This window comes from Saccopteryx leptura, chromosome 5 (assembly GCF_036850995.1).
Source record: "Saccopteryx leptura isolate mSacLep1 chromosome 5, mSacLep1_pri_phased_curated, whole genome shotgun sequence".
Classification (NCBI taxonomy): domain Eukaryota; kingdom Metazoa; phylum Chordata; class Mammalia; order Chiroptera; family Emballonuridae; genus Saccopteryx; species Saccopteryx leptura.
In genome coordinates, this window is record NC_089507.1 from 109,291,803 (window position 1) to 109,310,398 (window position 18,596).

At 41.2% G+C, this 18,596-nt stretch overlaps 1 protein-coding gene across 2 annotated transcripts in view; it reads right to left on the reverse strand.

Moving 5' to 3' along the window:
- CAMK1D (calcium/calmodulin dependent protein kinase ID) overlaps positions 1-18,596 on the reverse strand; it is a 488,361-nt gene that overhangs the window by 285,026 nt on the left and 184,739 nt on the right. For both annotated transcript variants that reach the window (XM_066384571.1, XM_066384569.1), the window contains exon 2: positions 17,273-17,404. In XM_066384571.1, coding sequence (XP_066240668.1) covers positions 17,273-17,404 — 132 coding nt within the window. The remainder of the gene's footprint in view (positions 1-17,272; positions 17,405-18,596) is intronic.

Genomic DNA, 18,596 nt, shown 5'->3' on the forward strand with positions numbered 1-18,596 from the left:
CTACACTACCCATAAGTGTTACATCTCCCATTATCTTTTCTCTTCTCTTCCTTTCTCTCTATGAGGGTTGCACTCCAAAACCCTTAACTCTCTCTCTCTCTCTCTCCTTTCTTTTTTCTTCTTTTAGTGGTTCCCTCTTTTTTTCTCTCTGTCTCTTTCTTTTCTCCCTCTATATTAGTTTCTTCCTTTCTCCTTTACATCTCCTCTCATTCAAACCTCAATAACAAACAAATTATCTTATCTGGGACTCAAACTTATGTTTGTGGCATTTTGGGGGGGTTTTACTTCACCTTTTTAACTCACTAGCAGTGCTCCCATCCCTGGCTCTCCATTTTATCTAGTTCTTGTTCCACTAAATACAATAGTAATTTTTTAATTTGTCCCCCCATTTTTCCGTTTTCCTCTTATTCCTCTCATCATAATTCTTAGACAACCAACACCTAAAAGCAAATCATTTTATTCTTGACCTAAATTTTTTCCTTATTTGCTTTTTGTGGGTCCATACGCTCTTTTTTGTTTTGTTTTGTTTTTCTTTTTTTTTCTTTTCTTTTCTTTTTTTTTTTGCCCCATTATTACTTTTCCCCAATTCAGGCCCTCCATCACAAGCATTGTTTGTTATAATTCACAGTTCACCACAAGATTTTCTCAGGAAAGAGGGGAGAGGAGAAGAGAGGAAAAAAGGAGGGGGGGAATAACTTCCTTTTTTAAAAATATTTATTTTATTTTATTTTTCTTTATTTCATTATTACTTTTTTTTAAAAAAACAACTCTTTTCCATTTTTTATTTTTTTTATTATTTTTTTAACTTTTTATTCTTTATTAAATCTCATTAATACTATCAACAAAACCACCCTCAGATGCCATTAAGGAAGAGAAAATCGAATATCATGGATACAAAAGAAAGGTAACACAGCTAGATGAGGAAAAATCTATGGAGAAAAAATTTAATACATTGGAAACCTTGGAGCTAAATGACAGAGAATTCAAGATAGAAATCCTAAAAATCCTCCGAGATATACAAGAAAATACAGAAAGGCAATTTAGGGAGCTCAGAAAACAACTCAATGAACACAAAGAATATATGTCCAAGGAAATTGAAACTATAAAAACAAATCAAACAGAGATGAAAAACTCAATTCACGAGCTGAAAAACGAAGTAATAAGCTTAGCTAATAGAACAGGTCAGATAGAAGAGAGGATTAGTGAAATAGAAGACAAGCAACTTGAGGCACAACAGAGAGAAGAACAAAGAGACTCAAAAATTAAAAAAAATGAGATAGCCCTACAAGAATTATCTGACTCCATCAAAAAGAATAACATAAGAATAATAGGTATATCACAGGGAGAAGAGAGAGAAAATGGAATGGAGAACATACTCAAACAAATAATAGATGAGAACTTCCCAAGCCTGTAGAAAGAATTAAAGCCTCAAGTTCAAGAAGCAAACAGAACTCCGAGTTTTCTTAACCCCAACAAACCTACTCCAAGGCATATCATAATGAAATTGGCACAAACCAATGGCAAAGAAAAAATTCTCAAGGCAGCCAGGGAAAAGAAGAATACAACATATAAAGGAAGGCCCATTAGATTATCATCAGATTTCTCAGCAGAAACTCTACAAGCTAGAAGAGAGTGGACCCCAATATTTAAAGTCCTGAAAGAGAGGAACTTTCAGCCACGAATACTATACCCATCAAAGCTATCCTTCAAATATGAAGGAGAAATAAAAACATTCACAGATACAGAAAAGATGAGGGAATTTATCATCAGAAAACCCCCACTCCAGGAATTACTAAAGGAGGTTCTCCAATCAGATACAAAGAACAAAAAAAAACCAGAGCCACAAGTAAAAGCTCCAAGAAGAACACAATAAAACCAAATTTAAACTGTGACAACAACAAAAAGAAAGAGGGGGAGAAGATGGAGATTAACAGTAGCAAAGGACGATGGAGTGCAAAAGTACTCACAAAATAGTTCGCTACAATGAACAGGGTAGGGACCCTTTTCATTACTCAAAGGTAACCACCATTGAAAAAACCACCACAGAAGCACATGAGATAAAAAAGATAGCAACAGAGGAAAGATGTATGGAATACAACCAAATAAAAACAAAAGATAGAAAAACGAAAGAGAAGGATCAAACAAGACACAAAACTAACAGAAAGCAAGATATAAAATGGCAATAGGGAACTCACAAGTATCAATAATTACACTAAATGTAAACGGATTAAACTCACCAATAAAAAGGCACAGAGTAGAAGAATGGATTAAAAAAAAAATCCAACTGTATGCTGCCTACAGGAAACTCATCTAAGTAACAAGGATAAAAACAAATTCAAAGTGAAAGGCTGGAAAACAATACTCCAAGCAAATAACATCCAAAAAAAAGCAGGTGTAGCAATACTCATATCGGATAATGCTGACTACAAGACAGGAAAAGTACTCAGAGACAAAAATGGCCATTTCATAATGGCTAAGGGGACACTGAATCAAGAAGACATAACAATTCTTAATATATATGCACCAAACCAAGGAGCACCAAAATATATAAGACAGCTACTTATTGATCTTAAAACAAAAACTGACAAAAACACAATCATACTTGGAGACCTCAATACACCGCTGACGGCTCTAGATCGGTCATCCAAACAGAGAATCAACAAAGACATAGTGGCCTTAAACAAAACACTAGAGCACCTGGATATGATAGACATCTACAGGACATTTCATCCCAAAGTGACTGAGTATACATTTTTCTCCAGTGTACATGGATCATTCTCAAGAATTGACCATATGTTGGGCCACAAAAACAACATCAGCAAATTCAGAAAAATTGAAGTTGTACCAAGCATATTTTCTGATCATAAAGCCTTGAAACTAGAATTCAACTGCAAAAAAGAGGAAAAAAATCCCACAAAAATGTGGAAACTAAACAACATACTTTTAAAAAATGAATGGGTCAAAGAAGAAATAAGTGCAGAGATCAAAAGATATATACAGACTAATGAAAATGACAATACGACAGATCAGAATCTATGGGATGCAGCAAAAGCAGTGATAAGAGGGAAGTTCATATCACTTCAGGCATATATGAACAAACAAGAGAGAGCCCAAGTGAACCACTTAACTTCCCACCTTAAGGAACTAGAAAAAGAAGAACAAAGACAACCCAAAACCAGCCGAAGAAAGGAGATAATAAAAATCAGAGCAGAAATAAATGAATTAGAGAACAGAAAAACTATAGAAAAAATTAATAGAACAAGGAGCTGGTTCTTTGAAAAGATCAACAAAATTGACAAACCCTTGGCAAGACTTACCAAGGAAAAGAGAAAGAACTCATATAAACAAAATCCAAAATGAAAGAGGAGAAATCACCACGGACACCGTAGATATACAAAGAATTATTGTAGAATACTATGAAAAACTTTATGCCACTAAATTCAACAACCTAGAAGAAATGGATAAATTCCTAGAACAATACAACCTTCCTAGACTGAGTCAAGAAGCAGAAAGCCTAAACAGACCTATCAGTAGAGAAGAAATAGAAAAAAACATTGAAAACCTCCCCAAAAATAAAAGTCCAGGCCCTGACGGCTATACCAGCGAATTTTATCAAACATTCAAAGAAGACTTGGTTCCTATTCTACTCAAAGTCTTCCAAAAAATTGAAGAAGAAGCAATACTTCCAAACACATTTTATGAGGCCAACATAACCCTCATACCAAAACCAGGCAAGGATGGCACAAAAAAAGAAAACTACAGACCAATATCTCTAATGAATACAGATGCTAAAATACTAAACAAAATACTAGCAAATCGAATACAACAACATATTAAAAAAATAATACATCATGATCAAGTGGGATTCATCCCAGAATCTCAAGGATGGTTCAACATACGTAAAACGGTTAATGTAATACACCATATCAACAAAACAAAGAACAAAAACCACATGATCTTATCAATAGACGCAGAAAAGGCTTTCGATAAAATGCAACACAATTTTATGTTTAAGACTCTCAACAAAATGGGTATAGAAGGAAAATATCTCAACATGATAAAGGCCATATATGATAAACCATCAGCTAACATCATATTAAATGGCACTAAACTGAAGGCTTTCCCCCTTAAATCAGGAACAAGACAGGGTTGTCCACTCTCTCCACTCTTATTTAATGTGGTACTAGAGGTTCTAGCCAGAGCAATCAGACAAGACAAAGAAATAAAAGGCATCCATATTGGAAAAGAAGAAGTAAAGGTATCACTTTTTGCAGATGATATGATACTATACATCGAAAACCCCAAAGAATCCACAAAAAGACTACTAGAAACAATAAGCCAATACAGTAAGGTCGCAGGATACAAAATTAACATACAGAAGTCCATAACCTTTCTATATGCCAACAATGAAACAACTGAGAAGGAACTCAAAAGAATAATCCCCTTCACGATTGCAACAAAAAAAATAAAATACTTAGGAATAAACATAACAAAGAATGTAAAGGACTTATATAATGAAAACTATAAACCATTGTTAAGGGAAATCGAAAAAGATATAATGAGATGGAAGAATATACCTTGTTCTTGGCTAGGAAGAATAAATATAATCAAGATGGCTATATTACCCAAAGCAATAAACAAATTTAATGCAATTCCCATCAAACTTCCAATGACGTTTTTTAAAGAAATAGAGCAAAAAATCATCAGATTTATATGGAACTATAAAAAACCCCGAATAGCCAAAGCAATCCTAAAGAAAAAGAATGAATGAAGCTGGGGGCATTACAATACCTGACTTCAAACTATATTATAGGGCCACGACAATCAAAACAGCATGGTATTGGCAGAAAAATAGACAATCAGACCAATGGAACAGAATAGAAAGTCCAGAAATAAAACCACATATATATAGTCAAATAATTTTTGATAAAGGGGCCAACAACACACAATGGAGAAAAGAAAGCCTCTTCAATAAATGGTGCTGGGAAAACTGGAAAGCCACATGCAAAAGAATGAAACTGGACTACAGTCTCTCCCCCTGTACAAAAATGAACTCAAAATGGATCAAAGATCTAAACATAAGACCTGAAACAATAAAGTACATAGAAGAAGACATAGGTACTCAACTCATGGACCTGGGTTTTAAAGAGCATTTTATGAATTTGACTCCACAGGCAAGAGAAGTGAAGGCAAAAATTAATGAATGGGACTACATCAGACTAAGAAGTTTTTGCTCAGCAAGAGAAACTGATAACAAAATAAACAGAAAGCCAACTAAATGGGAAATGATATTTTCAAACAACAGCTCAGATAAGGGCCTAATATCCAAAATATACAAAGAACTCATAAAACTCAACAACAAACAAACAATCAATCCAATAAAAAAAATGGGAAGAGGATATGAATAGACACTTCTCCCAGGAAGAAATACAAATGGCCAACAGATATATGAAAAGATGCTCAGATTCATTAGTTATTAGAGAAATGCAAATCAAAACGGCAATGAGATACCACCTCACACCTGTTCGATTAGCTGTTATTATCAAGACAGGTAATAGCAAATGTTGGAGAGGCTGTGGAGAAAAAGGAACCCTCATACACTGTTGGTGGGAATGTAAAGTAGTACAACCATTATGGAAGAAAGTATGGTGGTTCCTCAAAAAACTGAAAATAGAACTACCTTATGACCCAGCAATCCCTCTACTGGGTATATACCCCAAAAACTCAGAAACATTGATACGTAAAGACACATGCAGCCCCATGTTTATTGCAGCATTGTTCACAGTGGCCAGGACATGGAAACAACCAAAAAGCCCATCAATAGATGACTGGATAAAGAAGATGTGGCACATATACACTATGGAATACTACTCAGCCATAAGAAATGATGACATCGGAACATTTACAGCAAAATGGTGGGATCTTGATAACATGATACGAAGCGAAATAAGTAAATCAGAAAAAACCAGGAACTGTATTATTCCATACGTAGGTGGGACATAATAGTGAAACTAAGAGACATTGATAAGAGTGTGGTGGTTACGGGGGGGAGGGGGGAATGGGAGAGGGAAAGGGGGTGGGGAGGGGCACAAAGAAAACAAGATAGAAGGTGACAGAGGACAATCTGACTTTGGGTGGTGGGTATGCAACATAATTGAACGACAAGATAACCTGGACTTGTTATCTTTGAATATATGTATCCTGATTTATTGATGTCACCCCATTAAAAAAATAAAATTATTTAAAAAATAAAAAAAATAAAATAAATAAAAATAAAAAAATAAAATAAACTCTTAAAAGAAAAAAAAAAAAAAAGAAAGAAAAATGCCTTCCTAGATTATAATCTCTCCCTCTAAGGAGACTTTCCATATTTTCCAAATTATCCCACAGTCTGTAGCTGGCTCCTTCCTCCTGCATCCCTGAGAATTAGTATCTTCATTCTATTGCCAAAAAACTGGCACAAGAACTGGCGTCATCAAGCACACCTGAAATAGCAGTGAGCATCCTCAATGTTTTACCTTTAACACAGACTGAGTGAGACTGGCCTAGGCGCGCCTTCCTGCTGAATCCCAGCGAACCTGAGACCGGATAGCGAGCACAGCCCACAGCAAGCTGCAGCCCCAGGACGCGGGGAGGAGGCCGGGAGAACAGCGTAGCTAATTGAAACCACCAGGGGAATTTCAGAAGCCAGATTCTTTTCTCCCTGCCACACATACCAAAGGGCCTTTTCCTGAGGAATGCTGTATAAGAGCGCCAATCTGGTTCTGTGGAAAGAGCTCTGAATTTGGAGACCAAAAACCAGCGTTCTGGCCACGCATCTGCCAGAGTTAGCTCTGTGACCTTGGGCAGTCACTTAACCTCTCTGCACCTGCTTCTTCATCGGGAAGTCGAGAGAGCTGGACCAAGCTCTCTAAGCTCCTTCTGTTCTAATGCTCTGTGACTCGAATGTTAGGGGACGCGGACAGTACAACAGACAAGAAGAGCAGAGGTTGTCATAGATTTTTTTCAGCAAGAAAAACAGTAAAGCTGGCATAGTCATGATAAGTCTGCAGCTACATTGGGTATTATCAGTACGGTTCTCTCTTCTCTGGATGAAACCAGCCCCCTCACTGCTGTTGGCTCTCCATACTCTGCCAGCAAGGCTTCCCTGAGCTCCACGAAGGGCACCCTAAGAACTGCACCTAAACAGGGGGCAGTTCCTGTGTGACTGACTTCCGGGAAGGCAGCCTCTCCCTAGTCCCACTGTCTGACCAGATGTTGTCGGAACACATACAATAAAATAAACCACAAACCTCGGCACACGCATGCTACGTGCCAGGCACTGTTCGATAGTGCCTTCCATGCATTAATTCTTTAATTCCTACGACAACCATGTGATGCAGGCACTAATATCACCCCCATTATCCTGACAATGGAGGCATGGAGTTGAAAAGATTTACCCAAGGTCACAGAGCTTCTAAGTGGTGCAGTCAGATGAAAACTAGGTAGGCTGGTTCTCAGGTCTTCACCAATATTTTACACTGTCTTTCTAATGACACTAGAGATTAGACAGACAAATAGAGATTTATCTTTCACCATTAATGAGCAGCCTGACATGCAGTGCGCTGTCGCCTACATCAGGACTATGTGCTCCTCTCTTATAGGGACAACCAGAGGGAACAAATCATAATGGGAGAGATAGACCAGGGTCTGACTTCTGCTCTATCTGTTACTGCTTATGTGACCTTTGAAAATTTCTTACATAAGCCATAGCTCCTCATCTGTAAAATGTAGATAATAATATGTACGTCATAGCTTTATTGTGAAGATTACCTAAGACCAGGGGTCCCCAAACTTTTTACACAGGGGGCCAGTTCACTGTCCCTCAGACCATTGGAGGGCCGGACTATAAAAAAAAAACTATGAACAAATCCCTATGCACACTGCACATATCTTATTTTAAAGTAAAAAAACAAAACAGGAACAAATACAATATTTAAAATAAAGAACAAGTAAATTTAAATCAACAAACTGACCAGTATTTCAATGGGAACTATGCTCCTCTCACTGACCACCAATGAAAGAAGTGCCCCTTCCGGAAGTGCGGTGGGGGCCGGATAAATGGCCTCAGGGGGCTGCATGCGGCCCGCGGGCCGTAGTTTGGGGACCCCTGCCTAAGACAGTGCTTGTGGAAGTCATGGCTAGTTTCTAAATTATAACAAAGTGAGAATCTCTGTATTTAAAATCTCAAAGGATAGATAAAAATTACTGTAGAATTCTGGTGACTAAGTTGGGACAAAAGGCTGAACTCTGATTTTAGAGTTATGTCTATTAATTTAGTTATCTGACATCTATTTCAATTAAACTATTAATATTTATTGATATCTATTGAAATGTACTGAAATCTATTTCTTACTATTCATTAGAAGTCATATGATTTCAAATCCCTATCAGTTGTTCTACGAGTGTCCCAAGTTCCAACAGCAGTTCCTAACAGAAGGGAAGGCTGAGGACCTAAAAGATAAAAAATGGTTCTGCAAGTGAGACGCTCTCTGCTGTATCCCCAGCTCCACCACTCACCCACGCCGTACACTCTGTACCTCAGTTTCTCCTTCCATAAAGTGGAGACCAGTTTCTGTTCTTATCTCTCCTACAGAAAAAGTATATGAGAATGGTACTTACTATCATTTTCAAAACCCCTAACACTGGAACATTTTAAAGGTATTTCAAAGGCCTTATTATGTTATTTAGGTAATTAGATAGCAGATTTTTTATAATCATGGAACCTATTTATTAAATTAAGCAAAAAGTATTTTTTGCTCTTCAGTGGATATAAAAAAACTGAAATGTATTTAAAATGTGTGTACATGTATATATATATATATCTATATACACATACTTGTGTAGATATATGCACATACATGTGTGTATTCAGCACATCATATCCATAGCCCTGAACAAGAACAAAGACACCACACCTGTCACCCCACCGCCTTGCTTACCAATGTCCTACGTGTTTGCATTCCCCAGTGATACCGACCATGTCTGAATCATACAGTCAATGCTGTTTTTAAAATATTTATAAAAGAAAAATGCAAATGGCTAAAAGTGAATCCCTTTTATCAAACTCCATGCAACTACTATTTTTGAAATGATTTCTCTTATTGTATATTTCCTGAAAACTTCAGACTGGTAACTTTAGACTCTGGCCTCAATTTTAAGCTGACTTTGGGAGAAAAAGTCAGCTATACAGCTTTAAAATGATAACTGTTTAAACCACCAAATGATAATTCTGGACTTTAGGTTTGTAAATAAAATGTATTCATCAAATCACATATAGTTTAAACTAGACTAGACGAGTCATTAAGTAAAAGTTCGCTGAAACTGTTTAGCTACCCGTATAAATAATGCCAAAATTATGTAGAAAATAGAATGGACACAACCTAAAGTTTAACAGAAAAGAAACAAACCTTTGGTGTGTATTGATTTCTTTTTCTATATTTGCCAACTTAGTCAATTTCAGGACTCCTATACTTAATCTTCCACGTTTGATCCCCCAATCTAAGCCATACTGACTCTTTAAGACTATTAGGCTACAATATAAAGATATAAACTTCTGTTGGACTCATTTAAATGAAATTTGTATAAATCATTAGCTAAGTAAGTTTATAGAAGGAGAAAATATTTGCCAAGATACATTATCAGAGGAATTTAAACCACCAAGTAATCTGCACAGGGCTGAACTCCCCAAACACACAGGCAGATTGGATGACAGAGAAATAGCACATGGAAATCAGCATGCGAATAACTGACACTCTTTCCAGAACTGTGATGAAACACACTGTTTCTTCAACTGCTCTAATTATCTACAGCGGCATACACATAGCGAAAAGGTGGCAGGAAGAGCCAGACTCACTTTCAGTCTGTCCGCTTGCCACAGGAAAGTCATCTTCCCCTCACATGTGTCTCCTCTTCTAGCGCACCCCACACTGGCTGACGGACCCCCATTCTCTGGGTCACCAGAACCAGAAAGAACTGTGAGTCAGAATGGATTTCTTCTTTACCCTAACATCTCTCTGCTTAGTCAGTGCCCAAGCCCAGTGCTCCGGACCTCCTTACTATCACCTGACCCCTCACGCACCCCTTGCCTCCATTCTCACCAGCATGCCTTAGTTCAGTCAGGGCTGCGTTCCGGAAATCCACAGTCTCAGGAAGCAGACGCCGCACGCAGCAGGGTCAGGAGCGACAGAGGCAAGCTCGGTGCCATGGGGTCTCGCCCAGGCAGGGCAAATCAGGGGGGGAATCCTGGAGTATCTCAAATTAAGGCCTGGCCCACTGAAGCAGGAAGGAGGGGGTGGGAGAGGCCAGAGCCTGAATCATCTGTTCCTTTGGGGGAGCAAACGGATATATGGGGTATGGGGAGGGGGGAGGGGACACTAGGAAGCAAGAGCACAAAGCAGGGGTTCGTTTACAAAGGAGTTTGAATTCCATCAAGCAGGTGCCTTTCAAGTTAAGAGGGGCGGCATCAGACATGCATTTAAACTCTCCTTTCTCTCATGTTGGGGGACACGATCTAAGACAGAGAGACAACCCAAACTGTTCCACACACACACAAGGGACCAGAGGTCTGTGGTCACTGGGCAGGCAAACCTCCACGGCCTGCTCAGGCTCATTTGAACATCCCCATTTTTAGGAAGGGATACCACCAATACTGTTTCCCCCATTCCTGGAATCCTGTAAGCAATGCAATTGGTAGAACAAACAAAAATGCATTCATTCAGGGTCTCAAATCAAATCTAAAATATTCCTGGATTATCCGCTCTGGACAAAGCACCACACAAAGGCCTATGAAGGAACCAGATGCATTCTCTCTGGCTGTATTGCTGCTCTGGCAGCAGCCCAATTTCATTTCCTATACGCATGTGCCCTGTTAGGATGAAATGAACAGTATCATCGAAAGGTGGGCTGAACAAAGTTGAGCGTATGCCTGCCGGGCAGGGAGAGGCTTCTCTCATTGGTAGTCCAGAAACAGAGAAGCCGGGCACAGGACTGCAGAGAAGGAAATACACCAGACCAGGCCCGATCCCCAGGTCAGGGCTCCAGGGAAGTGTGTCGGGCCTTCTCTGTGATGTGAGGCTTCCCTGTAACAGCCTGGTTTGAACAGGTCCGGAAGGGGTTGTGGCAACACTCAGAGGCCTGGGGTCCTGCAGCAGACACGCCGACACACGCACGCTCCAAGTGGGGCGAGATCGTTACCTCAGTCACACACACGATATGACGAAAGCCACCAACAACTTACTGCATCTCTCAACCCTGTTTTACCTGAATTACATATTTTGTTTTATTTTTCTCAAAATGAAGGGAATTTTCAGCAAGGCTTCTAGGATCATTATATACACACACACGCACACACACGCACACACACCTGCCTCCCTAGTTGTCATCTCATAGCCTTGAACCATCATTCTTCACACTTCCTGCTTGTGTCTTTAATTCCAAAGCTAGCTTTCCAGACAAAAGGTCTTTCTTTATGTTAGAATGTCATCGTCTAGGCAGATCAGACAGATCCTTAAAAAGCTATATTGGTGCTTGAGAAACTGAAGTACAGTATCAACTTGACCAGCGTAGCCATTTTCAGTCATTGAAAGAGTGGTTTTGTTCACCCTGAATTGAAGAATTTCTATTGAAGCATATGTTTCTCTAACACTCACACAATAAACTGGCATTTGGCAGTGATTTCAACAAGTGAATGGGGCCAAACTGCCATTAGAACAAAGCTGAGGCAGTGAGAAGCAAGCCAGATTGAAATGAGTTAATCTACAGAGAAGTCGCTCTCTGAAGGCTGTTACTACAATACAATAGAAAACCAGCTGTGCTAGCACTGCCTCCCCTCCAGTCGGTCTGCACAGAGAGAAGCGTGTCTGGTCTGAGAGAACCAGGTTATTAATGCAAGAAATGCCCAGGCCTCTGAAGTCCTGCTCTTATCTGGTTAAGGTGTTTGATGCACCATTCCTCCAGGAGACCCAGCCCACCGTGCTTTCTGCCATCCAAGCTGACCCAGCCACAGGGAATCCTGGGCTCTGGCATCAGCTACCTTCAGCAGCTCTGATCCCCTTCCAATAGTGGGATCAGCACCTATACTCATGCTAACTTGACCAATCCCAACACCAGCCTTAAAGAGCTCCTGAAGCCAGCCACTGGCTGCGGCCTGCGCCCCTGATGGCACCGTGGGCTCAAGCCTATCGCTCTCTATGATAATGAAATTCAGCTCCTCTAAACGGAACTTCTCGCCTAAAGGAAACATGTCTGTGTGTTTGTGTGTACATGTCTCTCCACGCTCCTGGACACATGAAGAGCAGCTTCACGCCCTGGGAGGTGAGACCAGGAGGCAAGGTCTCTAAAGCAGCTGTTCTCAACACTGACTTGGCCGCATGTTAGAATCACATGGGGATTGCTTTGTAAAATGTCCAAAACCCACCACAACCTCCACTTCTTCCTCAAATGGTCTAGGATGGGGCCTGGACATGTTCTGAAAAGCATCCCAGATGGTTTTAATATGCAAGTAGGGCAGAGAACCACTAACTTAGAGAGAAAAAAGACAGAGATGATCAGCAGAGACTCCCCTGTGTACCCAGATGAAGGAGAACAGCAATTGCAATTTTAAAAAGCAGTTCCTACCAAGGCTTTTTTCCTGGGCAAGATAATCTCTGCAGGCCACAAGGTACCCATCAGAAGAGCATGTTGAATCCTGGTGCCATGTTTCATGCAGACAGTGCCTCTTTAACCAGTCAGAGACTCAGTTTCCCCAACTCTTAGAAAAAGGGCTATTCTAGATATACTTGTGTTACTTCTCTCGCCTCTCACTTTGCAGTTTTATGCATCTCCTTCTTTCTTCATTTCTTACTTAAATGCAGACTGTTTATGTATTTGCATTTCTAAGTCTCCAAAAATGCTATATGAGCCCTGGCCAGTTGGTTCAGCAGTAGAGTGTCAGCCTGATGTGTGGAAGTCCCAGGTTCAATTCCTGTTCAGGGCACACAGGAGAAGCGACCGTCTGCTTCTCTACCCTCCCCCTTCTCCCTTCTCTCTCTACCACTCTCTCTTTTCCCCTCCCACAGCCATGGCTCAATTGGTTCGAGTACATTGGTCTTGGGTGCTGAATTTGGCTCCATAGAGCCTCAGCCTCAGGCACTAAAAATAGCTCATTTGCAAGCATGGTCCCAGATGGGCAGAGCATAAGCCCCAGATGGGGGTTGCTGAGTGGATTCTGGGAAGAGCACATGCAGGAGTCTGTCTCTCTATCTCTTCTCCTCTCACTTGGAAAAAAAAAATACTGTATGTGTTGCCTTGGAATTAGATTTGGATAGTGTCTGCCTTCTAAGTAAATAATAGCACAGAAATTATAAGCTTTATAATTTAACCAGGATATATGACACTGGTGATATGACAGTCCCTAATGTATAAAATACTCCATTCCTGAGACCAGAGCTAACCATTCCTCTGGGGAAGTTTGTGCTGAATCACGCAGAGCCTGCCCCTTGAATGCCAAAGTCAGACCGGCGGCTTTGTACTGCACAGCACCTGACTTCCACAGTGCTTGTCATTTTCAATTCCCTGCGAGCTTACTTTAATATCTACTTATCATAAAGGATTCATTTTGGAACTAGTTCCAGAACAAGTGTAAAGACATCCTTAAGGATATATTAACTACATTACTTTAATCTAATGAAATACACAAATCTCTCATCCTGTAATACATTCAGAACATAGGAGGGCAAGCAGTCGCTCAGATGAGCCTACTTGGATGAAAAATAGCATGGAAATTTACAAATGACCACTGTATCTGGAGGTATTTTGGAACACAGCAGGTTTCTGGAACTCTACCTACAAAGATTTAGTTATGGAAAGTACTGAATAATTTTTTTATGTTGTTTTCATAAAACTTTAAAGCAAGGCTAGATCACAGCTGAGTTCCAGACCTCCATAGTCATTGGTTATCTCCCCCGGCCATCTTAAAAGCCCTCATACTGGCATGTCTACATCAGAATTCATCATCCGCCCTCAGTCAGTAAGGTCATTGATCCACCCAGTTATCCAGAAACCTGTTAGCTATTCTAGAATCCTATTTCCTCTCAACCCTCTCCCTACTCTTTCCAAATTCCTAAGTGTTAGAGATTCACTTTTGTGCACACACTCATATTTTCCTCTTCTATCCCAACCCATAGCTCCTATTTAAATGCGTTGCTCCACAGACTCCTCCAGTGGCCTCCTAACTGCTCCCACTGTATTGAGTATTGCCCCCTCCAACCCACCCTACACTCTGCCACAGTCATCTTTATAAAATAATCCTGATCACACTGCCCCTCTCATTAAAACCTTTTACTGGCTCCTTATTATCTACAGAATGATATTCAAGGTCCAAAGCAGGGTACACACCCCCCCTCCCAATCTGAAATCTCAAACCTCGAACCCTCTGTTCCAGTCTGATGAACTACTTGGAGTTCCAGCACACTAGCCTCCCTCTCATCTTCTCACCTCTGTTTGGGCTATTCCTCCTGGTGGAATGTCCCTTTGCCTTTCTGCCCCCAACAAAATATCCTCATTTTCTAGGCTTACCTCCTCCACAAAACCTGTCCTCCCTCTCCATCCCCCCCAAAAACACTCGGCAGCCTTGATCAGAATTCTCTCACAGCATCTACGTTACCACACTTATTTAACAACAACTGTGAGTTCCTGGTGGGCAAGAACTGTATCTTATCTTTTAACCCTAAGTGCCTAGCAAGTCTGCTGATGCATAGGAATTCAATAAATATTGGTTAAATGAATAAATGTTTCAATGGCGGCATTCTAACAATGGTTCCAAAACTATATATATTTTTTACAACTCAGATCCTTTGCCTTTGGCTGTTTCTGAAGCGGAACCACCTCTTATTCCACTTCTAAGTCATTTGTAAAGAACCAAAACATAAATCAGTCCAGGAGATACATCACCTCCTTATCCCCTGAGGAATCATTTCTTTGTTCTGTATTTCTGAAAGAACAGTCATATTTCAAGATATCCCAAAAGCTGATGGTGTGAAACTGCTGAATGAATTATACCCAATTCCTGGCCTTCACTGTTTGAAATGCCCTCTCTCTGGCATGACAATTATATGAGGAAGGCACAGGGTGGAAACTCTAGTTAAAACAGAATGACTGTGGCATAAACCAGCTAATGTATGAGGCCTACCTTCATCTCACCTGCCCGTGTAGATGGAAAATAACACTGATGCCCCTGTCTTTGTGGCTTCTAAGGAGTCACATAAAAAATAAAGGCAGCATCCTCAATTCAGCTATGGGCAGCTCCTGTGCCCAAAGAACCTCTGAAAGGCTCTGAGCCCACCTAGAATTCCATCTAAAATGTCAAATAACTGCAACACAGCAGCAACTTAATACCTAGCAAATACCCTCTTATCCAAGTGCTGATTTCATATTAGAAAATGGGCAGTTTAAATAAATGTTTCATTAACAGTGTTTTCCTGCTTTCCCCCATTCTCTTCCATGGAATCATTTCATGCAATACTCCACAGGACAATCTGGAACTCTTTGGGTCTTAAATACACAATCCAGGAAACCTAGAAACCATCCAAACAACCAAATAAGTAAGTGCAAACCCTTACATTAAGGAGCTATTCAAATCCACCTGTTCTCGAGCACACATCACACATGATACAGAACAGACGCACTCTGCGACCACCTCGGTGTGCTGGGTCTGTACAAAGCATCATTCAGAGGGTGCTGTCGGTCCCTGACACAGACGTGGGAGGAATGTGTTATTCAGAAATATTGTGTGGGTGTGACATTTTGTTTTAAGACCCTACAAGGCTTGTTTCCATTCTGTTTTGTTTCTCTGGGCAGGATTCTTACTCTATGCTGGTTCCAAACCCCAAAAATTTCAAGGATATTTCTAAAATCTGTTATTAACAGAAGTTCTTAAAACTTCCATAGCACAGTGCTCAGATACACTCCAAACAGGCAAAAGCAGGTACAATGTAAGGGTCTGTTCCCCAAACCTTTTGAGACACAGGGAATGGCTTGATCATGATGGACACATCAGTGAGAGGTCAGCTTTTGGGCAGGTCCAGCCACACTGTAATGATTCTGTGTGTGCCATTGTACCCAAGGTGGGGTTTGGATTTGGTTCTATTTCACATGGAGAGCAAAAATAAAACTCAATGAAGATGTGAAACACTTAAATAGTGAACTCTACAGAACTTCCTGGGTGCCAGGTGTCATGTGTAATAGGAAGCAGACTTGTCAAAAAGTGTGGAAATAACATTGGTGAGGTTGGCGTTACAAACTCTGTGAGGCATTGAACTCTATTCTCTTTATTCTCTATTCTCGGAACTTTTATTTATTTATTTTTGGGGGGTGACAGAGAGACAGAGAGAGGGACAGATAGGGACAGACAGGAAGAGAGAGAGATGAGAGCATCAATTCTTCACTACAGCTCCTTAGTCTCCTTAGTTATTCAATGATTACTTTCTCATATGTGCCTTGGCCAGGGGGCTACAGCAGAGTGAGTGACCCCTTGCTCAAGCCAGTGACCTTGAGCTTCAAACCAGAGACTTTTGGGATCATGTCTATAATCCCAGGCTCAAGCCAGCGACACCGCACCCAAGCTGGTGAACCTGTGCTCAAGCTAGAGACCTCGGGGTCTTGAACCTGGGTCCTCCGCGTCCCAGGCCAATGTTCTATCCACTGTGCCACTGCCTGGTCAGGCATATTCTCTGAACTGTATCTCCTTATAATAAAATAAAGCAATTACAACAATAATAATACTAGTAGCTACCACTTACTACATAACAGGCGCTGTTAAAAGGGCTTTACAAACACTTGTGATGCACCATTCCACTTAATCCTGAGATTATATGTAGAGAAATATTATTAACTTCATTTCACAGAAGAGACTCAGAGTTCAGTAAACTGGCCCAAGGTCACCAGCTAGAGTGAGTGCCATGGTCTCAGTTCAGAACCCAGTCTACTTGACTACTGTGATCTTAGGAAAAAGTAACTACATCAAATGACTGCTGTGCATGCTGTAAGACTTAATACATATTGGTGAAAATTGCTCTGGATGCACTCCATGATCGTCAGTCACCACTGTCAGAGCCCACCCACTCCCTGCCGGCCAGTGCTCTGGTCATACTCTTTGAACTCTGGAAGGCCAGCACCTACAGGCTTCCCCCTCCCTCGGATCAGGGACCGAGTTCCCGAGCCAGCCAGGGAAGGAGGCCGTGCTCCTGACACTTACTTTCTAAGAACTGCTATCTCATTCTCTATGCTGCTTTCCTTGCCCTTCAGCGCCTTCTTAGGGATGCACTTCACTGCAAAGAGCTTTCCAGTCGCCTTCTCTTCGGCTAAGACCACTTCAGAAAATGCCCCGCTGTGAAGAAAAAGGGAGAAAAAAAAGCAGTTTAGATTCAGGAGTTTGGGGTGCCACAATGGTTGCTCCAATCCCACTACCAAAGTTTGAGCAATAACAGCGACATGAACAACCACCAGCATTACTGTTATTTTATTATCCAGCATCACTCCTGACCATACTTTTTTATGCAAAGAAGTACACACACACGCACGCACACACACACACATACGAACACACACACACTCACTCACACACGTGTGCGCGCACACACACACACTCACACACACTCACACACGCGCACACACACGAGAACACACACACGCACGCACACACGAGAACACACACACGCACGCACACACACACGCACACACACACTCACGCACACGCACGCACATGCACACACACACACTCACACACGCGCACACACGAACACACACACACACGCACACACACACGCACACGCGCGCGCACACACACACAAACAGGCGTGCCTTCATGCAAAGGGACACGTGGATGTCGCAGAGGTTTGGCTGCCTCCGAGGGCCCCTTGCCGCCCTGCAGAACAACACTGTAGCAGTGACTTGGGAGCAAACAGAGATGTTCCCAGGATGGTTCCTACAGAGAAAGGCCGCCTCCATCTCAAGTTGTCAGCACCCCATCCCCGTGTAGACCAAAAGTCATATTAAAATTTCTAGATTATTCGCAGGCCCTTTCATCCCAAGAAAATTTCAGAGCACTCTGCAAACAATTCTTACAGGTAGGTAAGAACATAACTAACGTGTGAGGTAGTGCACCCTGAAAGTACTGACACAGAGTTAATTAGTTGTAGGGAGAGGCATGTAGCTCTTCAAGCTAAACCAAACAAAGACACAAATGATGCCCCGAGTGGGAGAGACTTTCCTGCCTGAAAATATCAATAAACTCTGCAAGGGCAGAGCAACAAGCTGAAAATGTAACCAGCACCCGAGCCCGGACACCCCATTTCTCCAGAGAAGACCCCTGTGGTCAGTGAGCCCTGAGCCAGTCCTCAGTAGCTACCTGGTCCCTCCCTCCTGCCACCTCCTGTGTTTACCAGAAGGCAGTGTCTGGGTGCAGTGCTTGGGTGTGGGCAAAATATCCCCAATGACTCTGAGACCAAAACAGGTTCCTCCATTGTCTACTCCAGATCTCAGTAACTTGGATCTCTACACACAGGTCAAGGAAAAGTACA